Genomic DNA, 27134 nt, shown 5'->3' with positions numbered 1-27134 from the left:
AGGTTTTGAGTTGGAATCTATGGTATACAGTGGCATTTCGATTCATGAATGCTTTTGTTTGCAAACAATTTGGTTTGCAAACAGAAGTGTTTAGAAAAAATTTGTTTTTGTTTGCAAACTCTGCCGTGGGTGACAAACATGAACAACACTTTCCCACACAAACAGAAACGTGGACATCTTTTCCAAAATCATAGAACAAATTAAGTTTGTGAAGTGAATTACCACTGTACTTCTCTTGCTAATGGCCAGAAAGTAAAAAAAATTGGGTTATATTTGTCTAATTGAGTTTTGGATGGACAATCCCTACTGACATCTCTCTCTTGGTCTACTGTGGTTACCTAACACTTCAATTTCCTTAATCTGTCCCAGTTTACCCTGTTTTATTATGGAAATTAAGGTCATCTCTCAAAAGTGTCCTGACTGGAAGATACACTGTAAGGTCGCCTTATATTTTGGGATTGGTATATATTTAAGCCCATTTTCGAACAGAAGAGATGGTGGGTTACTAGGCAAAAATTTCTTCAGAACAAGAATAGTGAGAACAAAAGTCAGATTGAAGCCTCAAGTTTCAGAGATGGTGTTTCAAATGATTTTTTTTCTTTATCTGTAGTGCAAACTGGAATGTATTTTTATCATAGCAAGCAGCATTTTAGAAAACTGGAAAGAAACTTGCTACACAATTTACATTCTGTGTGGTCAATCTCTGTTCAATAGAATAAAATAAGCCCAAAATACTCTAGGGAAACACATACACACATCACATATTTCGGATGCTTTCGAAACCCTTTCCTCTACTTTTTCTCACCTCACTTGTGATACTGGGTAGAATGCATCTTCCACAGAGGTGTGACTAAGAAATCTAATAATACTCAGAACTAGAAAGAGCTGGCAGAGCTTGTTCATCCTAAAATTGTATTGCCATACTAAGATACAATAGAAGGAAAGCACTTAAAGAGCTGGGAGGGGAAACTCTTAGCTTTGTACACATCAGCCATCTCTACCTGAACAGAAGAGACATGAACTGGTGTAGATGCCACATACTATCAAGCCATGTTAGTGACACGAGACAGCAGCGAATACAAGGAGACAATACACACATGCAGCTGGTAAAGACTGTACTTCATATGGAAAAATCCTCGGTCTCAAGCAACTGTTGCTGCAGTGGGAATTCAATGCTCCCAAGACAGGCCACTTACTAGGCTCATAATTTCTCACTTACTCTGCAGAGGAATACACAGTCTTGTCATTACTCATCGTACACAGTGTCTGTTAACCTGCTCTTTCCCTTTTATACTCTAAAAAAGGCCAGGGTAGCAATGGAGGTGATGCAAAATGCTGCCACCTCATAGTATATAATGAAAGGGAAAGGATGACACAACCCCAGAGGAGCTAGAATGGACCAGGAAACGATTGGTAGTTAAACATTTTTTTTCTTATCAGCTGTCTTGCAGTTGCTAAGCCAGATACTATAGTAAGTAATGAAGAAAAAGGTGCATCTTATTCTTTCATTAAAGCACCATCAAACCTCAAGATTAAAGAAGTCTCTCAGACAGAACACATTCTAACTTACACTTGGTTACTTTGAATGACAGTGATTTATAATCAGCTCCAGGTTATCTTTGACATTCTACCCACTCACATATTCACATGCTCAGAAGGCGTATGTGCATAAAAATATTAAAATGAAATCCATTCTAATGTTACAGTAGAATGACATGTAATTTATTCATATAACTGACGGTTAGGCAGTACTTAAAATTCATTTAAATAGGCAAGTGATTACACACACATCTAGTAATACTTAAATTGACAGTCTGAAAGTATAAAATACCATGGGTATGAAATGCCATGGCGAATACTAGTCAACAGACTACAATCATAATTCCAAACTAAATCACATTTTAAAAATGATTTTTAGCAATTCTGGAATGATTTGACTTTTCTCCTTCCAAGCAATTTACTTCTTTCGCTGATACAAGGTCATTATTTTCAAGAAGCACTGCAGAGTGACATAGTTGAGGTTTCTCTCTTACAAAACATTTTCTTGCAAGTTGTTTTTAAATATTGTCCCTTGACGTGGAAAACAAAATGGCCAGCATGAAGTTCCTCAAGCAAAGGTGCTCGGATCAGAAGAGTGCCAGAATAGAATTTTGAGTTCAGCAAGAGGCAGGCAGTGAAACATCTTTTGCAGCTTTTGAAATATGCTCACTTTTTTTTCTAAGGCTCCAAGCATCACAAATATATTTAGACATCCAAGCCAGCGACATTATGGGAATGAAATAATTTGACATCCAGATGACAGTGACACAATTGCAACTGGGGTTGTTACAATATAATGCTGCACTAAGTAGTTCACATGAGACAACTCCGACCTAGATACTTCTTGTAAGCCTCATTGCATGTTTTGTGAAGTGCAGCTATGTTTGTAGGAAGTTTGGCTTATCATGTGTCTGTCTGTATCAAATCTTATACTTTATCAGAACAAAGTCCAAGCATGAAACTGGCTTGATAAGCTAGCAGCAATAGTCATGAAACATATCAATAAATTAAAAAGCTTTCACAGAACAGGATTTAGCTGAACTTCTTACATACAAAATACAGCTAAATACAAGTCTTTAATGTTGAGTATGAGGGAGAGGAAAAAAAAAATCTAAAAAAATATAAAACTCTCTCCATACCTGGGTGTCAAGGCAAGATGTAACACTGCATAATGCCACAATGTGAGCAGTCACTAGAGGACAGACAGTCCAGAAATAGTAGTATTTGGGGATCTTGGGATTATGACCAAGAGATGAAAATACTGTACCAAAAGGCATGCATATAATCACTGTGTGCATTCAGTGTATGAGCTGTGACCTAAGCAGAAATCTAACACGACAATGAGGCAGTGTTTCAGGGTATCCTTTAAAACCAGCGTGGATGACTACATGTTGATTAAGCCTTCTGAGGCAGCAAAATGTGGGCACAGTGCCATGTCTGGGTTTTGCAGCTGTTTTATGATCCTCTTGCGGAATTTCTCTCGCACGCGATTAAATTCCATTATGTCCATGGGGTCTTCTTCAATCCAAAATTTGTGAAATTCATGCATCAAATAACCTGTTGGAGATAAAACAATAAGAATGCAGGAGGAAAAGCTCATAATTATATTTAAAATTATCCTAAATTATAACAAAATAATAGTAATCATAGAGCTCAAGAAGATAGCAAAAGTTAGCAAATGTAACTGTTTGAGATTATTTTTAAGGCCATTGGAGTAGATGCTACCAATCTGCAAGATTTTTGCCAAATGGTCCTGGAATTATTCTTAATTCCAAAAAGCGGAAAGACAAATCAATTCTTCCATCTCTTGAATATGAATCATATTGGGAACACATTCTGAAAGGCCAACAGCGACTACTTCATCCTTCTCCCAATTAAATTAACATAATGGTTTGATTTTTCAAAATTACTCAGCTCTGCCTTTTTTCTCTTGATATTTGATGTAACTGAAGTTTTAAATTACCCTGACAATCAAACAAATGCATTCTGACAATCTATTATGAGACAATAAGAATATAAATCAACTCTGAGCAGCACAGACTGGTCATTAAGGTACATGAAATTGTTAATGACTTCCTGTTCTGAAGCATAACTTCATATTCAAGTGCTTTTGTGTCTCAAAAGTGTTATCCACGAATGATCTGGAATGGGAAAATTTTAGGAAAAAAGTTAAGCATTTGTTTGTTTGTTTGGTTTTTGTTGTAGTACCAGGAATCAAACTCTGGACCTTGTGCTTGCCAGGAAGGAGGTGGAATCACAGACTAAATCCCCAGCCCTGATACAAGAATCTTTTCATGTATTCTGTACCCCTCCCTTCAAAACATCTGCTTAATTTGCCACATTTAAAATTGAAATTGAACAATTCTTTAAAAAGTTAGTACCAACTGTTTGTGTGTAGTAAACCCATTGCAAGATCAGGTGTCTTTATATATTAGAAAGAAGTATTTAAATAAATAATGCTAATTAACAGAGAAAGGGGAGGAGAGGGGATGGATTGAGGGAAGGAAGGAGACAGGGGAGAAAAGAGAGGATAGGAGAAGGGGGAGAGAGAAGAAGGGAAGAGGGAAGAGGGAGGGAGTGTAGCGGGGAGAGGGAGAGAGAGAGACAGGGAGAACATTAAACAATTTGTCTTAACTTTAGCAGCAGTAGAATAGGAGAACAGGAGCCAGGGCTCTGGAGTCAAAAGCCTGGTTTGAATCTCAGCTTTTCATCCTCCGTACATAAAGAGAAATGGGGAGTGAGCAGTGGAAGAAATAATGGGGGCACAGGAGGAGAATTTGGAACACAATTAGAATTAGCTAGCAAGGTACAAGAATACCTTCAACACAGTTTCAAAAACAGATTTTTTAAAAGCTGTATGCAAATCTCACTATAATACAAAACGAGGAGTGACCTCTTTCCAACACATATTATCAGATGGTGATCCACTTGCATCTTCTTATATTTTTAAGTATGTTCTTTAATAAGTACATGGTCTTTCCACAAATATATGAGAAAGGGGAGAGGAGAGAATATTTACTTCACAGTAGTTTTGGGTGGACTGTCCCACTTGTTTCAGGGCTAGTCTGTGTTGGAACACTCCATTCATAGTAACTGACATGACTGCTTTTAACCTTTCTGAGGCAGGCATGTACCACCATCACTCAGCTGGGCCCTGGGCTACAGGGGCTAGGACTAACTACTAGAAGAGCCCCAAATGAGCAAGTCAGCAGCATCCCAGGAACCGTATCATCTGCCTCTGCTCATTTGATGTTTGGATTTCCTGAGGTGTCCAAGGTGGCATCCAAGCTTGAGTGTTTCTGGTGACAACACTGAAGGTTCTATGGCTGGGGAGCCTGAGTCTGAAAATTCTGATTCTTCCTCATGCTGAGCCCAGAACTGCTGCGCTGTATTTCATGGAACAAAATCAATCTTTCTCCAACTCAAGTATTTGAAGTGTATTTGTTGCCCACCACTCATCTCCTCTCTGGCTTAGGCAGTCCTATTGCTTCTCATCACTTCTCACATGTCACACTGGAGTTTATCTCCCTGGTTGTTTTAACAAACATGAATAGAAACGTATTTCCTCTGATCTCAGTATCTTATTCAACCAAGAGTATTCAATTATCTGTTTATTTCTGTCACTGGAGAAACTCCTAAAATGTCTTAGGAATAATCTGGAGTAGCCAATGAAAATACAGATCCCACCAGATTCAACCATACTAGCAATTCAGTAAGATGAATGCTGTGTCCCTGCAGTTTGAGAACATTTGGTTTGGAAGTTGCCATCTAAGTTCCTTAATTTCCTTCTAAATATTGCAATTTGTATGGTTCTAAAAAAAATCTGAGATCATGTATGATTTCTTAGTAAATCAAATATACACATAATTTTCCTTGTTGGTCTTTCTGTATGGAGAGTCAGATTTTTATTACCATGGGTCAAAATCATTCATGATTAATCTCATTAGTAGCTGAAGAGTGAAAACATCTTCACTCTTTTAGACAAAGGTAAGTGGGTACTGTGAGAAAATCATCTTTTAAAAATTTTATTTTTAATTATACAAATATATAGTGTTGTAATTTGATACATGTGTATAATGTAGAATGATCAAATCAGGATATATAACATCTCTGTCTCCTTAAACATTTTCACCATCTTTTAATAAGGAATTAAACGTTCAGCAATGTACATAAAATGTTCATTTTTCTACAACATGCTGAAAACATACTCTAAAGATGATGTAGTATCACACATTATTATCCTATAAAAATGTAGATCCACTTTGCTTCCCTATTTTCTACCTTACACACAATAACAGAAAAACATCTTGGAAGGTTTAAAAAATTGGCTAGGTGTTCAGGGATTTAGATCAGTAAAGCACTAGGACCGAGTTTGATCCCCGGTTAAAAAAAAAAAATTGGCAAGGGTAAGGGTAGAGGTGGAAGTTGTTCATAATTTTATATATTCTCATGATATTTCCTCTTAAGGCCACAAATTCAAACTGTAAAGCTTAGAGACAGATCCCCTAGCACTCATTCTATCCCATCAAGAAAATAGAGACTATGTAACATGACCGTAATAAAAATGCAGAAATTGTGCTCTGGCTTCTGAGGTAAATATAACAATTATAAAATTCCAGTCTATATGATATTACAGAATGTTCAAAGACTCATTCGGCCAATTGGTCAGATGACCTGTCTTCCAACTAACAAATGTGTAACAGTCACAGCAGTAGGTACTGAAGATGAAGAAAAAGGTAGTGGTTCCTGTGTTTCCTAATTCTCAGTCTCGGAAAAAAGGAGGCAGGTATACAATTTCAGAGGATGATTGCGAGCTAAGGAAGCTAACAAAGAGGTGTGGAAAGGAGAGGGAATAAAACAGGTCAAGCTATTACTTACAGTCTCTCATTTAATTCTCACAGCAGCTTTGTGGGGTAGAGGGTAGACTCTGTAACTCCATTTTACAGAGGAAGACTCTGGGCACAGACAAGATACTGTACTTGAATGGGGCAATTACACAATTACAGCTGGAAGATAGGTCCTGAAACCAGCTAGCTGTCCACCACTGCAACAGGCTTCTTTTCCCAGTGCATCCTATTACTCTGGTTCCCATTCCTACTGAATAATTCTTTTTTTTTTTAATGTCAAAGAAAAGGTAATTCCTTTTCTTCTTTTGACCATTGTACTTCCCTTGTTCACTACATGTAACTTCACTCCATTTCAGTGGGATTCTGTGTTCAGTGGAGCTTTAGATTGAATGCAATTTTTGTAACATATTTTCTTGGCAGTACAATTTTCACTGAGTAACACTATAAAGTCAGAATGATTGAGCCATTATATTCTTATATTCTTCCACCTAAATAAAAGACTAGTTTTGAATACTAATTTGGCTTTCTATCTCAAGCTTGCAGCATATTTATTGCTGCTTGAATGTTTCTTGGTTTCGCTTCACTGATACCAGTTAGTAGAGTGCAGAGACACTTGCAAGGACACAGGTAATCTCAAGAATACTGCAGAGGAGTCGTGCAGGAATGGTCAAGTTTGATGAAGGAACAATGAATCTAGAGCAGAGTTTGCTTCCTCTAAAGACTCTCGAGTCCCTCTGCCTATAACCCAATCCTTAGGAGATTGCTGCTGTTTTCAAAATCTGAAGAGTGCCCTGGGAAATAAGTAATTTATTGCATGCTTACTCATCCAGGCCAGGATTCTCTTGGAAACATATCAATCTAGGACAGGGCTAAAAATCTCCAGATCAACCAGATTCCCTTTTGCATTGCAAAGAACACCATCCAGTATTTTAGTCTCCATCCATGTCCATCTACCCATCCATCCATCCATCCATCCATCCATCCATCCATCCATCCATCCGGAGTTACAGAGTACCTACTGTGTACTAAGCTTTGCACTAAGGATATGGCAGAAACAAAACAGACATTGCTATGCTTACATATAAATTCTCTATGGTTTTAGCTTTGATTATTTCCTAGGAGATAACCTTCACTTCATTGTGTGGCTCTGACTTTTTCTTCAATGTTAACGAACTCCAAATCTATAGATTGAGCCATCTGATTCTTCAGAGCTCCGATGCCTCACCTTCAGATGTCCATTCTGTGGCTCCATATGGATTTTCCAAAAGCAACTTATCTTCAATTTGCCCGAAATTAACCCCCCTTCTATTTTCCCTCAAAATTATTTCCATGATTTCTCTAAAGAGCATGGAAAACACAGAGTATAGTAAATATAAGGGGCTAAAGAAACACAGAATGAGATTTTATTTAGCTACAATTTCATACTCTTCAATGAGGTGTACAAAGCAATCTCACTTGTACTTTCCAGCATCATCTCCAGTCATTCCTTTCTCAGCCCTCAGCTCTATTCCTTGGATCCACCTCTCTCTCTTACATTGTGGTCTTTGCCCTTGTCACGTCCTCTGGCTGGACCACTCAGCCACCATTGCTTTCTTTCCCACCACTCATCCTTCAGGGCTCATGGAAAATTATTTTGAGAAATTCCCTGATTTCCACACTGAATGAGCTATGACAGGCAAAAGCCTTTGCTATTTTTAAAAACAGCAACTTTATTTCCTCAATACACAATTCTTCCCACTATGTATTATTTGTTTAGATGTCTGTCTGCCTTATTACAGAGCCCGATCTACAGTAAAATCTTAATAATATTTATTGGACATGTCAGATTTGTTATAGGAGCAAATATAATCATGTAATTGTCAAAATAAGAGCTGTAATAATGTTATGCAGAGCTTACATTTTATTAAGTCATAAAGTATATGCATCTTTAAATTTTCTTTTTATTTTCATCTAAGTTATATATGTACATTGTTCAGAGTCAAATAGCTTAACATGTGCCATTACAAAAACAAAAATGAAGGACCAGGGATTTAGCTCAGTATCACCATGCCTGCCTTGCAAGCACAAGGTCCTAAGTTTGATCCCTGGTACCAAAAACAAAACAAAACAAAACACACACATGTGCATGTGTGCGTGCACACACACACACACACACACACACACCCCGAACACGGCCCCACCCCAGCACTTCCAACAGGCAGGAAGCCAAGAAAAAACAAAATGAAAAAGTTGCAGCCTCCCCTTCACTAATTCCTGGTTTTCAACTATTTCAGCTGATTATATATTGACTACTGATCTCCATAGCTCTAAATAACGTACTTCCATTGCTTAGTATTTTTTAAGATTAGCACCTTTTCACCTATCTAATCACGTGCTCACTTATTTTCTCACTCCTGTTTTATTACCCAGTATTAATAAGTGCATTCTTGTTTATTTGTTTAGTTTTCTCCACTTAAGTTAACCTTAAACTATCCTCTAAGTACTGTTTACCAGTGTCTTCTGAATGTATTCAAACATGGTAATAGTCTATCAGTTTCATATCCTTCAGAGTCTCCTAGAGCCTTCTGATCTGCTAAATACAGATTTATTCTCCTCAGCCTATGACACAGATATAACTGTGGGCTTTTTCTTCATCTTCATTCTGAAGATTCCCTTCACTTTTTTGTTTTCTGGGTTTTTTCTGGGGGGTGTCTATTTATTCCTTTTAGGATTTTTTTATTTTTTGGAAATGTATCTTTCAGGAGTTTCTTGATAAAAGCACAAGGAGGCAAAATGTTCAAGATCTTGCACTAAAAAGTCTTCATTCTATTTCAATATTTAATTGGTAAGTTAGCTTAAGAATAGAATTCTAAACTGAAAATCAATTTTTCCCTTATGTTTTCTAATTTTTGCCAACATCAGTCCACTGTCTTTTAGAATACAATGTTGATGTTGAGAAGTCCAATGTTATCTTAATTGCAAATTCCTCATATGATAACTTTTGAAAATTTTAGGGTCATCGCTTTCCAGTATCATAACATTTCACAATGATGTGAACCTTGGTGGGTGTGTGCCAATTTTAATTAATTATGGTGGTGCTTACCAGTTTAAATATGAAAATCCATCACTCAGTTCAGAAAAATTTCCTTCGTATATATCTTTGATTTCTACCCTTTAGTTTTCACTTTTTCTGGCACTCCCATTCTTCAGATATTGAAACTTCTTAGCATGATCCTTTTTCATCCTTTATTTTCCATCTTTAGTGCCTTAATGGTCTACTTTCAGGGAAAAATTTCCACCTTATCTTCTAGTCCTGGAGGTTTCCTTTCTACCCATACATAGGCTGAAGTTAAATCAGGTAGTAGAGCTATAATTTTCAGTACTGTGCCATGCTAGATCAGAGGGAGACACCTGCGACATCTTTAAGTTAAACCAGAAGATGACAAATGGGTATCATGCAAGAGCTGGCAAAGAGAAAAACTCAAGGTTCCTGAAAATATGAGGTTTGTGAATGAGAAAATAAGCAAACAAAAAACTGAAACCAGAGAAAGATCCCAAAGCAGCCAAGTTCCAAAGATCTCCGAATTTTGACCTTTGTCTGAAGTGTTCTATAGAAACCCTATATTGATAACTGAATCGCAGCACACTTACAGAATGTCTGTTGGAAGTGAGACAGTGTTGGAGCTTCTGGGGCGATGTTGTAGAAATGGGTTTTTAGAGCGCCACTGATCAGGAGATTATAAGCCAGATCAGTTATGTTGATGCCCACAATGGCAAAGGAGTACCTGCAAGGTGAGAAATGCAAAAACAGTGGTCTTGTGCATATGGGAAAGAAGCACTTCAAAATGATAGCCCAGGTTTTAAATTCTTACTAAATCCTCAGACTGGCAAGTTGTCCTTCCTTCTCTACCCTATCAAAACCTTGACTTTTAAAATTTATCATAAAGTTTCAGTAACGTGAAGGAAGTAAACTGAGAATTCATATACTTTGAGAATTCATATACATTACTTTGGTAATTCATTTCTAGATATACAATAAAAAAATAAATAAAGTAGACAAAAGATATTCATTACAGTATTACTTATAAAGGCAAGATACAGAAACTCAAGTATTCTAAAAAAGACTACAAAAATAAATTATGGTACTCTTATAACATTACAGCTGATTAAAACTATATTTGTAAGGATTATTTAAACAGGATATAAAGTGTTATGGATAGAACAAGCCAAGTTCTATTATATATATGCATATATGCATGGAAAAAAAAAGGCCAGAATGAAATGCCACAAAATACTAATATGTGTTTACAAGAATAATGAGATTGGGTTGATATTTTCTGTTTACTCTCCTATATTTTCTATAATAAATCATCTATTGATTTTTAAATGAGAAAAATTTAAATAAGTATATTAACACAAAGAATATTTTCTAGGCCCCTTTCTACATGTCTACTAAAATGAAAGGAAACCAAGCTCTTAATTTTTCTCTATTATAACTCCAGTACAGAAATATCTTTGGATGACAAAGATATTATTAAAAAAGCTTCTGAAATCAATTTTTATCTAATAGCCCAACACTTGAGAGTTTTAAAAGAAAACCACAAAGTGGAAGTCTAATGATTTCTGAAAATAATTTCCATGCAGTCATAACTTTCTATATATTATCAGTGGTTACAAAGTAGTATGGTATAATTAAACAAAGAAAGCTAAAAACATGTAAATTAGTCCTTTTAAATTCCAACTCAATTATATATTTCCATCAGGACAAGTGGAATTTCCTCCCATGTCTTCTTTTATAGTACTCTTAGGACATTTTTGCTTTGATTTAGACTGATACTCTATATATGAGATCTCAAACTTACCCAATTGCTTTATCCATCCTTTTCTTCTCCCATTCTGCTTTGCTGAATTTGCTGGATGAATAAGTAAATAAACAAATTTGATCTTTAATTGGTACTTACTCTCTTAATGCTTAGTTAAAATTGTTAACTATATGCAGAGATGTCTCTTCCAGTAATCCAACATTAATCAATTTGAATATTATGAATTTTAAGAGCAACAATATATTTTACATGGAGTTCAGCAATAGATTATTTAAAGCCTTGCTATTTACCTCCTATTTGCTTTAGTACAGCAGTGGGAGATGTGTTAAAGGACCAAGGTTAATGATCCTCTTTTACATTATCATTAATTGTCAAATATCACCTACTCTGTGAATGCTTGCCTGGCATCTGTCTCTCCTCTAAGTAACTAGATGTTGCCTCACATTCTCATTATCTCATGGCATTTATGCTACTCAGCTTTATTTGTGATGTCTGTTTATTTGTGATTACTTATAGGACATGTGGTTCAAGAATGGATCCCTTTCTTCAGAAGATAAACAACAAACTCAAAAACTGTCAGATGCCAAATACAAGTTTGTTGGTAAATAAATATATGAGTTAGCAAAAGGCAGGAAGGGAGAGAGTGAGGGTGGGAGGAAGGAAAGAAAGAAGGTTGGTTTTAAAAATCCTGTTCCAACAAGTCCTATGGTATTTCCTCTGCCTAAACTGTCAGTTAAGCATTAACTGGCCCATTTTATCTGTTTTATAATTTGGCCTGTGGAATAAAATGGTATGAAGGAACAGATCTATCACAGGTGCATTCTGAAAACACTGCTTTACAGTCTGTTATTTTGTGTACTTGTGTATCCATCCCATTCCCATTCTGCTTCAAGTTGCCAGTGTCTTGTAGGTGGCAACAACATTCTGCTCTTCTTTGCAAGTGATACAACTTTTATTTAGTGTTTTGCACTGAAAATTGTAGGTTAGCATAAAAATTTAAAAGTAGGTTATGAATATATGGCTTCCATCTAAATAGGAGCAAGTTCTGCACAGTGCACAGCAGACACCACATTACAAAACATGCATGTAATACACACAGCACATAAGCACAAAAACATGCAAATCTGACATGAAACCACGTGTGCTTTCTACTGTGCAAACTGTCTATAATTTGAAGTAAGTGCTTTTGATTCATGTTAAAATTTGCCACCTGTATTTATTTATTTTTTATTCATTTATTTTTTGGTACCAGGGATTGAACTTGGGTCCTTGTGCTTGCAAGGCAGGCGGAGGAACCACCGAGCTAAATCCCTGGCCCCCACCTGTTTTTAAAGTATAAGCTCTAACCAACAAACCACATAGTCAAAGAAGCATCAGGAGATTTTTCCCTTAAAAGACTTATATGCAAAATAAAAAGAATTTTGTGTAAACATTTTTTAAATGTAGGTAATTAAAACATCTATTTTCTTTTCAACATAGTTTTTTAAAGTACATAGTGTCTCTATATTTGTTAAATTAAATCTTTATTTGCAAGGAAATTCCAAATGATCTTCACTTATTTGATTACTTATAGGATATGGTGACTCAAAAATATTAGATCCTTTTCTTCAGGAAAAACAAACAGCAAACTTAAAAACTAACAGTCAAAATTCCTCTCTTACAATTAATTGAATCTACTTTTATCCTGAAAGTTACTTCTGGACTGTATAGACGGATATTTTCAAGAGCAATAATATGTTGTGCTTGTTGAAAGCCAGACAGGAAAAGAGCTTTCCTTAGTAAATAATGACTTCTCACCACTGAACAGGAGAAATGTTCAGGTTCTGACAGAACCAAAGCTGATACCATAAGTGTTTAATATATTTCTTTCAGACATCAGTGAAGAAGGATAGTAGATTTTAAAAATATTCTGATTTGTATATAGTGACATTTACAATCAATTTGAAATAATACCTGAGCTTTATTTCTTCAATTGTATTATAGCTTGTGGGATGCAACATGTAATTTTATCTCCATGCCTATGCTCATATATAACACACACACACACACAAACACACACAAAGGCTAGTCTTTTCTTTCTTTCTTTCTTCTTCTTCTTTTTTTTTTTTTTTGGTACTGGGGATTGAACTAGGCTCCTTGCGCTTGCAAGGCAGGCCACTGAATCGCTGAGCTAAATCCCCGGCCCAGGCTAGCCTTTTCTTAAATAAAGAGTCACACAAAGTCTTAACTCCTCTCTGATGGCTGACATATGAAGTAGCAGTATAAAATCTTTCTTTGAAATGACTCAAAGACAAAATTTTAATCTCCCTTCAATAGTTAATCAAAAATATTTTAAGATCAATGTTACTGTCCAAGGGCCACGGAGGATTCATGTCTTCTGACTGATGTTCCTCTAGGAAATGCCACCTGAGAGCACACATAGACTTGGCCGACTTTACAGAGTTCAAATTCTCTATACCACAGAAATATGCAATTCAAAAGATAGAGTATAAAAATTTAACTCGCTTGATTTTAACCATGCAATACACCAAGAAACAGTTAAGAGACTGTCTTAAAATAAGTAAAATCAAATGAACTTTTTTTAACTTATAAAGGATTTTAAATTTAATTTTGATAAAGTATAATCTGATTTAATGAACCTTAGACAAATGAAGCTAAAATAAGTATAACAGTAAAATGTGGAAAAAAAACCAAGTAAAACTCTTCTTGAATTTTGAGACTTTTACGGTATAGATTTAGATTTTTTTTAGCCAACAAGCACATTAACAACTAACCTCCCAAATGCTGAGAAGAAAAAAACAAAACAAAATCATGACTACAATGACAGAACTCCTTATAAGAGGAGCTACACACACACACACACACACACACACACACACACACACACACATTTAATCATAATTAAATTAGAAATACATTAAGAGAAAAGCAAATTTTCTCTATCCAACAAAATTCCCATATAAAATATCTTTCTGGGGATCAGGTCATGTGTGGGGAATGGCCTGCTCTATAGGTAAAGGGTTCAAAATGTTCCTCCAACCAGTCATAGTGATGGCTGGAGAAAAGCTCTAGTTTAGTATAATCTGCTCTTCAGCTTATTAAAACACAGTCCCCAAATAATTAACTATAGATAAAAAGTTGGGAAATGTTTGTTTTGGGAACATTTTCAATAATCTACATCTCTGTCAAAAATTCCAAATTTTATTTTAAAACAAAAGCAGTACAATACAAAAGCAAACCAAAATACCTTATTTCTTCTTTAGTGATATTCCTTCATGTATTCAGTTAAAGAAAAAAATTTAGAAAATTAAATGAAAAGGGAACTAATTTAGGATCTCGATTTAAAAGCAAACAAATGTCTCAGCAATTTCAAACTTTTCTCAGCTGGTCACTGACCATGAATTCCATTATCCCTGCCAATCCCCCCTCACTCACTTGTCTCAGAACCTGTCCTTCTTTCAGAGCTATTTCTCAATCTTTCCAGACACTAGTGACACCATGAATACTCTTAAATCCTAAATCCTGGAAAATGCCTGCAGCTTTAATCTTCCTGTACAGTATTTATCAAAAGGGCTTGTTTGAGAGAGCTTTAAGTCTTAGTTTTGGTGTGCTGACTCTCCTGGTAATCTCACCTATAGAGTCACATATGAAATGATCTTTATCTAATCTAGTACACCTAATCCATCTTTTCTTTGCTCTCTCTTTCTCTCTTTTTTTTTTTTGGTACCGGGTATCAAACTCAGGCCCTTGCACTTGAAAGGCAGGTGGCAGAACCACTGAGCCAAATCCCCGGCCCCCATCTTTTATTTTCAATAGTTACCTGCATTTTGGATGAAGAGAGTCAGAGAGGACCTGCTGAGCTGCTGTAGCATCCCTTTCTGCAAAATACCTGCAGTTGGAGGGAAAGAAAACCATAACTCTGTACCTGTTGAATACATTCACTTTAACCCAATTTGATATCATTTCGAATTCAGAGGTGGACATCTGTACAAGATTGTTACTTTTTCCATTCTTCCCGAGAACAGCTTTTCATAATGGGTTTTCTTCAAATATAACATGGTAGGATGGTTGTGAGATCCACCTAAATCTAAGAATGTACACAACAGATTTGAAGATTTAGTTATGAATTTTGCTCTTCCTCAGAAAGCCAACTATATTTTTATCAAGAGTTATAGATAAGGGGTCAAGTAGCTCAGCAGTTGAAAATCTCAGAAAGCAGAAGCCTGGGAGAAAGAACCTGATGAGAGATTGTGACAGCCAAAAGGTAGAGAGAGAACAAAATCCAGAAAGTGAGCAAAACTGCATTTCAAACTCTTCTTGGAGAATAGTCATTAAGAGCTTGAATTCTGGATGAACAGAAAAATACAAATGGAGCTTTCAGGTGTAAAAAAATTACAACTGTTTTCGGGAGAAAGAAAACAATGAAACTTTCTAATAAATTTTAGTATATGTGCTGCTGAAGTGAGCATGAAAAACTCATTTCTCAAAAATACTTCATATAAAGTACTTCTAAAGACAATAAATAAAACTGTAACATACATTATTGAATTTCTTGTGCATATTATTTTATACACAGGGCTGGGGACATAGCTCAGTGGTGGAGTACTTGCCTAGCAGGCATGAATTCACTGCATACTTTTGCTGGTCATCTGATTTTCTTCCTTAATGCTTTGTCTATGAATATTGTATGGTGCAGCAATATCTAGAACCATTATCAGATAAGTCAAATAATCCTATAGAGAATAATATATCAACTATAGAACATGTGAGTATCAATCTTGACTCATTTTACTTTGTTTATGGTGCCATCTCACAGAATTTCTCAATATTAAGTTTTAATATATGAAATTTATTAATTCTTTTTCAGTTGATGCTTTTTTGTTTTGGTCTGTCTTTAAGAGGTCCCACCTTATTCAGATATCTTAAATATTTCCTCTTAAATGTTAGACTTGATTTTTACTTCTAGCTTGTGAGCTGAGGCGAGGCAGAGATTTTCTAAATGGAAGGCCAATTTTCCCAGTTCCAGTTGTTCAAAAGCTTGATCTTTCGCCACTACTGTCACCTTAGTCACTAAAAATCTACTTTCTAGTTAGTCACATTACATGGTAATATAGCATTTAAAACATATCATAGAAAAATGAGTAATGATTAAACTTCCTAAATTTAAAGAGAAAAATCTAGAAGGAAAAATGAGATATCACCAAAAATGGCTAATGTTTAGTTTGTTTTAAAAACACATCCCAAATGAAAAAATGGAAACAAAGTCTTTGTAAATAGAGAATGGTGAAAGGGGTGAAGGGAGGACAGGGCTATGGGGAAAAAACAAGAACCAAGATACATCATGTAAAGGTACAAGATCCCAATGATGACTGTAACTGTATAGTTTGCTTTAAATGTACCAATGAACAATGAACAACAACAATAACAACACATTTCTCTCCTCACTAAAGGGTGATGTCAATGGGCACAAGGACCAACTTGAAATGATTTCCTCGGACTCGAAAAATATTGATTAGAGATGACTGAATTTAAGCAGGAAGAAATAATGCATGCATTTAGTTGAATCACAGTAAACATATTAAACACAGGAATTTAATAAACAATAATTAAAAATAGAGAGCAAAAAAATTTTTAATCACTAGCAAAAGAACAAAGGCACCAACTCTACTTTAGAACTGGCAACCAAATAGAACAGCTGAGCCTGTGTAAAGTCTAACAGAATTAGAAAAGCAGTTTTCGCACAATCTATTAACGGTTCAGTGGATGATTAGGGAAGGGAAAAAGGATGATGATGGAGGTACAGGGAGCCATCAGTCTGTGACCCCTCTGACCCATCTCAGCACAGGGGTGAGAGTGGTGGGATCATGCAGGGCTCTCGCTGTGATATCAGCTTAAATCTCCTGAAGGCTTCCCAAATTCTTCAGGTTTTAGGAAATACAGGGGATAGGTAGAAGAACAAGCAGACAAGTCCAGACCATGGGACATTTTATAAGGCAACTGACCTGGAATCTTCCCCAAGTTTGTGACACGTGGGAGGGGTAAAACAGAGGGGACAGAGGAGACTGGTAATTTAAAGACTTAAGGAACATATGGACAAAGTGTAATGGGTAGGTCTTATATGGGACTGCATTTGATTAAAATCAGCTGTAAAAAAGAAGCCATTTTTGAGAGACGTGGCAATTTGAACATGGACCAGATATAGATTGTTAGGAATGATACAAAATGATATTGATATTTTTTAGAGTTACATATTGAAATGTGAGAAGTCAAACTGAGATAATCAGAGACCACCATGGGAACAAAGCGCAGGTGAACTCCTGGGTCCCCAACCTGTTAACTCATTAAAAGCATGATTTGTGTACTCTTCTGAGGCTGTTGAAATTTAATAGCTGCTTTTGCACACAAAAACAAAAACAAAACAAAAAACAGCAACTATTCATTTGGACCCCCCCAGTGCATTAAAAAAAACAACCCTTGAGCTTTGTTATGGTTTAGCTCTAGATGTTCCCCCAAACTTTCATGTGCTCGGAGGTGGGGCTTTTGGAAGGCGATAGGACTGAGGGGGCCCATACTCATTAGTGGATTCGTCCCTTAATGAGTTCGACAGCGGAGTGTGCTGAAAAGAGGTGGGGCCCATTAGAAGTGGGTCACTGGGGCTGTGAACTGGAAATGTACATTTCCTTCCCTGGCTTCTCCCTTCATGTTCTGCTTTCCAGCCACTGTGATGTAAACAGCTTTCCTTGGTCAGGCTCTTTCACCATGCTGTTTTTCCCTTGGTGGGCCAACCATGCATGGACTGACATCTCTGAAAATGAGCCAAAATAAACCTCTACTCCTTTAATTTGTAGGTGATAGGTATTATGTCTCAGCACCAAGGAAAGTGACTAAAACAAGCTTTATTTTGTATTTGTCTCCTTTATTAACCTAAAACTTTGGGTCAGATCCCTGATCAACAGTGTGTATTGCTATGTCAAATAGGAAGGGTCTGTCTAAAAACTGTCAAAGGAAGTTAAATAGCCCTAAATTTACATAACCTATCTTATTCTTTGTTAGGACTGAGATCATCAAGATAAGAGATTTAGAGACATTCAATTACAAACAAATGCCCAGAAGTCTCCAGTCATTTCCCTAAACACCACAGCCTTGAATTCCAGCAGAGCCTCCACAAAACTGAGAATGAATGCCCCAAGCAGATCATTGTCTCATGGAGACTGGACAACTCATGGAGGCTCCGAAACACCTTAATAAAATCAGAATTGAGAATGATCAATCAGAGCCTAACCTGCCCCAACTCCATACAAGCTGAGTCCTTTCCTTTGTTGGAAGGTCAGTCTGATTTTCCTCATCAGAGCTGTTCCCCCTTGAGCTACTCAAGCTGAAGTCCTTTTCCCACTTTTTCTTGCTTCCTCTTTCTAACAAATCAGGCCATGCCTCTCTCACTGACATATCCAGAAATGCCTTTCTGTGACAAGACATCAAGGACCTGCCTGGGCTGAACTGAAGTCCTCAACTCCTCTTTAGAGTGACCTCCTCAGATTGTCCAGTAACAAAATGACAAACAGTGTTGGATTTTCATTAATATAAGTACTGCAAGTATTTCAAACCTGAATAATTACTGAATATGGCTTATCATTAAAAGGGGGTATTTTATTACCTTCCTTATGTTTTTACATACAATTTAAAGTTGTTCGAAATAATTTTTTTTAGAATATGCCTAAGATTTAAAAAAATCTACGAAGTCAACTGAAATAGAAGGAAGACTCTGGTACCTTTTAAAATTTTATGAACCTGAGTAACCTCTTAGAGGACTTGAATATTTTCTTGGAGTCTTTTGGGAAATGACTTTTGGAACTAGTAACTCCATTTTGGTCATTTTTATATGAGAAGTACTACATGGTTATAATATCATTCTTTTTTTCTTTTTTAGATTTAATTTTATTGATACATTTTAGGTATACAATATAAAGACATTCATCATTGGACATTCGTACCTTTACATAATCTATCTTGGTTCTTATTTTTTCCCCATTCTCCTGCCCTCCCTTCAACCCCTCCACACCTACCTATTTACAAAGACATTGTTTCCATTTTTCACTTTTTTTTCACTTTTTTATATTAGTTCCTTTCCCTTCTTTTGTTTCCCCTACCCCTCCTCCTCTCCTTTGTTGCTTTTCTTCCTATTTCACATTGTCTATTATATATTTTTATCCTTATTTACAGTTTCAGTTTCTCACACCAGAAAAACTGTTTGGTATTTACATGTGTGTCCTATTTATTTCACTTAAGAGTATGGCCTTCATGTGCTACCATTTAGCTTTAAATATCTCTAATTTCTCATTCTTTATGGCTGAGTAGTACTCCATTTTATATTTTTTAAAAAACCACATTTTCTTTATCCAGTCTCAAGTTGATGGGCAATTGGGCTGCTTCCAAGTTTATTTCCAAGTCTATTACAAACTGTGCCGCTATGAACATGGGTGTGCATATATCACTGTAATATGATTCTTTTGGGAAGATAATAAGCAAGGGAATACTTGGGTCAAATGGGACCTCTAGTCCTAGTTCTTTGAGGGATCTCCATACTGATTTCCACAGTTGTTGCACCAGTCTGCACTCCCACCAGCAGTGGAGCAGTGTTCCTCTTTCCCCACAGCCCAGCAACATTTGTTATTGGTTGATTTCATGATAGCAGCCATTCTTTCTGGGGTGAGGTGGAATCTCAGCATATCATTCTAACACTTTACTATTTATTCTCAGAGGACTTGCTTGGTTTTTTGGAGTCTTTTGGAAGGTGACTTTTGGAACTAATAACTCCCTTTTGTCTTTTTTCTCATGAGAACTACCTAACATCACTCTAACACTTAACTATTCTTCATTTTACTTACTGTAAATTGTACAGTCCCAGAAGTCCCATTCCTCGAAAATCTGTTTTAGGATCATCTCCTTGGAAACCAATTTCACACCACTGCTTAGAAATCCGTGATTCCAGTGGAGTATTGGGCTTCAAGAATTGCCATAACTAGAGACAAAAGAGAATTACCTTGTTGATATGCATAATAAATACTCTTTCTTATTGCTTCAGATTTTGTAAAGTACATTATTAGAAGAGGCTTTGCAAAGCTGAATATATGCAAATATAATTAAAAATGGGACCATCTTTTAATTATCTATCGTAGCAGTTCCCAAAGTATGGGCTGAGGGTGTGAGGATGACTTGGCTGCAAAATATGTTACCCCACTGATTGATCACCAGGGTTGATGTGGCTGATCTGGCTGGCCAGACAGGTGTCCCCTTCCTCCCTCACTGCTCCATGTGTGTCCCTCCCAAAGCTGCAAAGCTGAGGTCGAAGAGGATGACCACCCTGTTAGTTAGACCATTTCCTAGGTCAAGGGTTTAAGAGTAGCTGGGCTCCCCTGCCAGAACCTTCAAACAAGCTCTCAAAGTATGGGCTGAAGAATCACTAGAGACACCCAGGATCTTTTCAGCCTGGGTGGCAACAAAAACAATGACACAGTTTCATAGTAAAAGTATGAGGTTATTTGCCTTTTCGCTCTCTTCTTAGGAGTGAACAGTGGAATTTTTCCAGAGGCTGCACAGTAACTAGAGTTTTCCTTGCTCTGAAGGCAATGGAGTGTGTGCTTATATACTTTAGTACTTTAAGCTTTTCAAATCAGGCATGTAGATAGGCAGATAATCCTCCCTCCCTACAGAGCTATTTGAAGCTGTCTAAAATATTTTAGAGTAGAAAAGGAGAGGGGGAACAGTGAGAATTTTGAAGACATCAATTATTCAACTCCCCAGAAAATGTCTTCCTAACATTATGTCAAAACTTTTCGCTGCACTGTTAAGAAAAATAAAACTGGACCGACTTGAATATCATTTCTTAGAGCTTGGCTAAAAAAGGGATGAGAGTCAATGTTATCATATAGCTGAATAAAGAAATATCAGTAATGCTCATTATAAACATGAAATATATTATCATCTTTAAGAGTTACACAAATAATTTCAATTAAAATCAATTATCTACTAAAGGGAAAATATAAACTCTAAAATGTTTTACTCTTCACTGCTTAACATATTGGTTTTAGGATTTTAAGTGCTTCCTAGAAAGCTAGATTTCAGAGACTGAGATCCAAGGTTGTATAAATATGTAAAGCTTCAAGTATTCTTCCTAATATACCTGGTAAGATAAGTACATTTACTTTTCAGACTATAAACATTTAATGTCATATCTTCACTATAGACAAGGTACAAAAATAAATGCTATATTTCCTTAAGACTATTTAAAAAATTATTCAACTTCAGGCCGGGATTTAGCTCAGTGGTTTGGCCATCTGCCTCGCAAGCTCAAGGTCTCAAGTTTGATCCCCGATACCAAAAATATAAATAGATAAATAAATAAGAATAATTCAACTTTGAAATTGTCTGTTATATATTTTACGGATTTTAAAGCTTCAACCGAGCAGTAATGCAAACTACTCTGCTTTATGGTGAACTTTCACATATCTTGTACAGTATAAAACAATATTTGATGACAGAAAATACTAAAACATTAAAAATTTGCAGTTAATTTTCTTTTATATAGTTATTTTAGACACATCTAAATTACTTACTATTGACATTATACAATATTTTATGTCAGTACCATAGTAGGTAAATTCAATTGATCTAAAAGGTAAGAGAAAAACTTTGGAAAAAAATAAAATAAATCTATTATGCTTGAGAGCAAAATATCAAACATGGGCATACAATATCTCTTTTTATATATACATAGAAGAGTTTGCCAGTGCTCTGCACCCATAAAACCAGAAACTTTATCGAAAAGATTAGTTAATGAGAGCCCAGGTAAAATCCACAGGAAGAAGTCACTTTAGTCCTTTAGTAGCTGGGGATTTAGCTCAGTGGTGCCGCTGCTTGCCTCACAAGTACAAGGTCCTGAGTTTGATTCCCGATACCAAAACCAAAACCAAAACAAAAACGCAATATATACACATACATACATACACACATATATACATACATATATATATATATATATGCATATATATATATTCTTTCCTTTAGAAATTGATTTGGTTACTGCCACAATGGAGAGAGGCAGAAAAGAGGAAACAAAATGTAAAGTTCCTAACACTCATTTGAATAATAACTCAGAGTCTACACAGTTAATAAATATCTGGTTTCATCCAGTGAGTGAAATAACATGGTAAAAACAAGCATTTCTTGCAGGTAGGTTATAAACCTCATTCATTAGGTGGAAGAGTAAAACTTCTGAATAATAAAATGCTTTAAAAAGGAATTCCATTTTAATAATTTCATCTATCATGGCTGACTAGACTAATGGCTAGAATACGTCCTCATATAAATTGTTAATCCCATTTGCTTTACAAAGGGTCACTTTCTTAGAAATGAAAGTCAATTACGCTGAAATCCCTATATAAAGTCCAACTTTGTATACGTATATTTCCTGTAAGAAACCTTGAGCTATTTCTCTTCCAGATGACTGGCTCTGTTCCGAAAAAGGGTAGGAGGTAGGATGTCCCTGCAAGGTAAGGTCATTTCTTGCAATTGGAGGATGACTTCAAATCTGACTCGGGCGATGGGCTTTAGTGGGGTCTCTGGGGAGTCTAGTCATCTAAGACTCTCCTACCTGGAGTCATGTTACTGCAAAGCCACCTGCCAAGTGCAGGAGAGGGGGTGACGAAAGTAGCGGGTGGGAATGGGGCACTAGGGAGGCAGCGGGTCAGAAGAGTGCTGGTGAGACAAGAGGGCGTGGGAGCTGCACTCTGAGCCTGGGCTGTTTCTTCTGAGCCTTTCCACAGCCACTCGGACACTTCTCTCTTGTCTCAGGTCTGTAGCAGAACAGAAAGGGGGAGGCCATTCGTTCACCCTTGGGCCAGAGCATTCATGGAAAAGCTGCTTTTCACAGTGGCCACCAGAGGACTGTGTCTTCCCATCAGTAAGAAGAAAAGACGAGGTCTGGGTTATATGATCTCTTTTAAGTGCATAATCGACCTAAAAATTTGTCTTCATTTTAATCTGGTTAGAAAATTTTTAATAGAAATATCTACTTGGATAATGTATGCAACACTGCTATATGGTGATATAATTCACCTTAATCCCAGCCTATGTTCAAATCATCATAAAATCTAGATTTTTTTTTTGTACAAGTAGCAATGTTCATAATTCTATCCTCCTCTTATAAAACAAAGCACTTGAACAATTGGCAATACATTACCTGAGCTTATAAACCAGGAGCCAGCAAACTTTGTGAAGGGACCAGATGGTAAATATTTTGAGCTTCGTGGGCCATATGGTCTCTGCCTTGGTAATTCACTTTGTCTTGGTAGTAGTTTAGCATCCAGAGACCATAGAAAAATGAGTTCATGTGGCTTTGTTCCAATAAAACATTACTTATAAAAATGGGTGGCAAGCCAAACTTGGACCACAGGTCTTGGTTTGCTGACTCTTGCTCTAAACAATTTTTGTGCAGTAGGTAGCAAGAGTATTATTATCCATCTTTAAAATGAAGAAGCTTAACCACCACAAGCCATAGGTCAGCCCCTGGAAACATACGGCATGGTTTCTCTTTCAAGAAATAGTGTAGCACAGTAATCAAAAGCCCTTTCTAACTATGTGAGTTTGCAAAGTCACTTAATTGTTTAGCCTCAAATTCCTCATCTGAAAATGGGATAGCAGCAGTATCGCACCACAAATTTCTTGTGACAACTAAATGAAAAATGATGTAAAACACTTATTGTGATGACTAGTACATACCAAGCACTCAGTGAATGCTTTATTAATACTGCTTTTATTATTATCATACTTGAAATTTACATAAGCTCAAGAGGAGAATCAAGATCCCACTCCTGTGTTTGCTTGGGGACTTCAGTGATTAATGATTTAAGAAATGAGCTGGCTTCTGCTCTAAGAACAATGGGAAGCAGAGATAAAGTGTCAGTGAGTTCCCAGGCAAATAGGATGCCACAGCCTATTCTGGGTCATAATGACTGATGACGCGTGGTGGAAATATTAAGCGGGGACGCAAAAGCAGCAGCTTGGGAAATAACATTGGAAAGGGGTCAAATGCCATGCTGTGGTTCATGGGCTTTTACTATAGGACATAGGAAAATTGAGGTTTTTAATTTAGGAAATAATATAATTCAATGTGTGTCTTAGGAAAATCCCTCTAGCAGTATTTTAGAAGATAGAAGGAAATAGTCTAATGGTTAGTGGCAGAATTACAAGGCTATCACAGCCCAAGGTGGAGAGGATGGCTAGAATAAGACATTGGACATGGAAAACATTTGAGAGACAGTTTGGGGTGTTCTATGGATAAAATTTAGGGATTTTTTGTAGATGCAGAATATATTCCCATTAGATTGCAAGCCACCTGAAGTCAGAAAAGATGCCTTTCTTCAAGGTGACTAACTCAGTAGTGGGCAGTCCTGGCTTTATCATATATTACATGTGTGAATCAGAAGAAACTGGAACAAAGAGCCTATCGTTTTCTCACCTCTTAAAAAAAATAAGAAGCATTACTTTGCCTATCTTGACAATCAAAATGGTAACATATACATACTGAAATCATAAGCATTGATAAAAATAATTTTATAATGGTTCTTAACATGTAGATAATATCCTACAGTAACTCACGAATTCACTCAGATTAATTGAAAAGCTACCATGTTCCAGCACACATACAACAGATCATCTAAAGATGTTATAGCAGGCACCCAAATGGCATTAGTAATTCTGAAGACAACTCTAACGAACTGAACAATTCTAGCAAATTGTTCATGTACTGCGACCAGCCTGCTAATTATCTCCTTTTGCTTTTGTTCATCTCTTAATTCCCACTGCTGTCAAGCTTGACTACCTCCATCAGAAAATGGTCAGGAAAAAGGGGTGGGGGAGGAGATGGAATTCAGCTTGTAGGTTAGCTAAAATTAAACAGAGGAAAAAGGGTAGAAGAAAAACTATTGCCAAGAATGAGGCTTCTTTAATTTTTAATGATGCATATTAGATTTAACACTAAGTAGTAGAGACAAATGAATTATCTGTTTAAGTACTTACATACACAAAACATAAACTCATTCACACAAAACACAACAGGATCCATTTTAAAAATTACATCATCAATTGACATTTTCCATAAAAATAGTTAAGGCAGTCAAACAAATGCTTCCTCCCAATTTTGTTACTGCTTTTTGAATTCTAGGAAGAGGCAAAGAAGCACTCTCATCCTAAAAAGCATCTATTTTCAGAAGGGAATGTATAAAACATTTCAGGTAAGTATTTCTAGAGATTGGTAGGTTGGTTTTAATTTTTTTCTTTGGTAATTTCTTTAATTCAAAATTCAGGGTTTTGGGGGGAAAGTTTTAGTAATGGCACAAAGTACACCATCAGATCTTATAGTTCTTTTGTTTTGTCTTATTTTTTCCAGTTCTGGGGATGGAACTGAGGATCTTGTCCATAGTAGGCAAGCCAGAGTAACACTGAGCCACATACTAGCTCCCTATAAGATTTTCAATGTTTTCCTTTCTTCTCTCTTAAGGTGAGCCACAGTTGTAATATGCCAAATACAAATCTTCACTCCCTCTTTGAACATTCTTCAGGTTACAAGAATAAGTAATCACCATTATGGTCTTGGGTAATTTCCCTAGAGGGCTATTGCTTAAGTAGAAATGAATGTCATCTTTGATATGTATTAAAAGTCATAAATGAAAACCCCTGGATGCTCTTTCACAAATACTTTCCTCCCACTGACTTTTAACACGTGTGAAACAATCTAAACATGAGGCAAATCTGAGAGCCTACTGAAGTCATCTCTGATACCAAAAGTAAACTGGCTGTCAAGCTAACTTCTATGAATTCTCTGGTGAAAATTTTACTAGCAACCTCTGAATCAGGAAGAATACTCTTGGCCTTATTGACCAGTTACAGTGTCCATTTCTTACTCACCTGTACATCCCAAACATCTAGAGTGCTGCTGGGGCCACGGTAGGGGCATGCAAATGTCAGCTGACAAGTGAACTAATAAACTACAAGGACCAACCTTCAAAAGCATTTCTTCATGTTGGGGATTATCAGAATCATAGGGCTCTCTGCGCAGCTTTTCCACATCTGCAATTAGATTTCTGTAGCCCACAATCTGCAGAAGGCAAGCCTGGAGAGAGATTCCCAGCCTAAGGTGTGCAAGAAGAGAAGAAATACACACAAAGGAAAACAAAACATGTATGTATGGCATGTGTCCACTTAACATGAGGAAATAGATCTTTTCATACAAATATAATAGTTTGGAAATTGCTCCATTTAATAGAAGCACAAGTTTTACTGAAGCTCTGCATGGATAGTTGTATAACCTGGCTAAATCTCCCATTCTGACTTTTTCTTAAGACTAATAGTAAATGTGGCTTCAAAACAAAGCCATTCTATGAAGATGACTTGAAATTAAGATGTAGAAAATACAGTATTAATAGGTTCTTAGAGATCATTTAGGGTCCCTAGGTTGGTAAATCAGAATCATTTCTGAAGGATGGGTATAAACCTGAGGTTGAGGATGGGGGGTTATGGGGAGGTAGGGAGAGAGAAAAAGAGAGAGACAGACAGGCACTACCTTCAGGGGGTTTGCAAAAGAAAATTTTCAAATGGAAATGAAGCAAAATATCTGCTTGGGAATATCTCTGGCAGACAAAGTAGCACCAACAGAGAAGCCACAAGTCTGTAAGATTTCCTACCATGTTCCTACCACTCTACTTGTCTGAACACTTTTTTTTTTTAAATGCTGAAACAATTCTACTTTGCATATTCCCCATGGTTCAAATTCTATCCTCTAAGCAAATTTATTTCTACCTTTCCCCTGCCATGACTACTTATATTAAGACAGCAATTCTTTCTTCTAGTCTCATTTCCAGGGTTTAAAAATATCCCCTTCAGTTCCCTC

The 27134-nt window shown here is 36.4% G+C and overlaps 1 protein-coding gene across 2 annotated transcripts in view; it reads right to left on the bottom strand.

Moving 5' to 3' along the window:
- Positions 1-1605: 1605 nt before the first annotated feature.
- Positions 1606-27134, bottom strand: part of Elmod1 (ELMO domain containing 1) — a 68332-nt gene continuing 42803 nt past the window's right edge. The window contains exons 6-12 of one of the 2 annotated variants that reach the window (XM_033764310.1): positions 26247-26376; positions 20074-20207; positions 15009-15077; positions 14436-14459; positions 11228-11278; positions 10017-10150; positions 1606-3096 (exon numbers count right to left, since the gene is read on the bottom strand). In XM_033764310.1, coding sequence (XP_033620201.1) covers positions 2924-3096; positions 10017-10150; positions 11228-11278; positions 14436-14459; positions 15009-15077; positions 20074-20207; positions 26247-26376 — 715 coding nt within the window. In that variant the 3' untranslated portion in view covers positions 1606-2923. The remainder of the gene's footprint in view (positions 3097-10016; positions 10151-11227; positions 11279-14435; positions 14460-15008; positions 15078-20073; positions 20208-26246; positions 26377-27134) is intronic. The other variant, XM_010610632.2, reaches the window with a different exon arrangement.

Source organism: Fukomys damarensis, unplaced genomic scaffold (genome assembly GCF_012274545.1).
Source record: "Fukomys damarensis isolate Sample0158 unplaced genomic scaffold, DMR_v1.0_HiC HiC_scaffold_16, whole genome shotgun sequence".
Classification (NCBI taxonomy): Eukaryota; Metazoa; Chordata; class Mammalia; order Rodentia; family Bathyergidae; genus Fukomys; species Fukomys damarensis.
The sequence above is the reverse complement of the archived record's forward strand: the minus strand, read 5'-3'. Positions and strand labels throughout refer to the sequence as shown.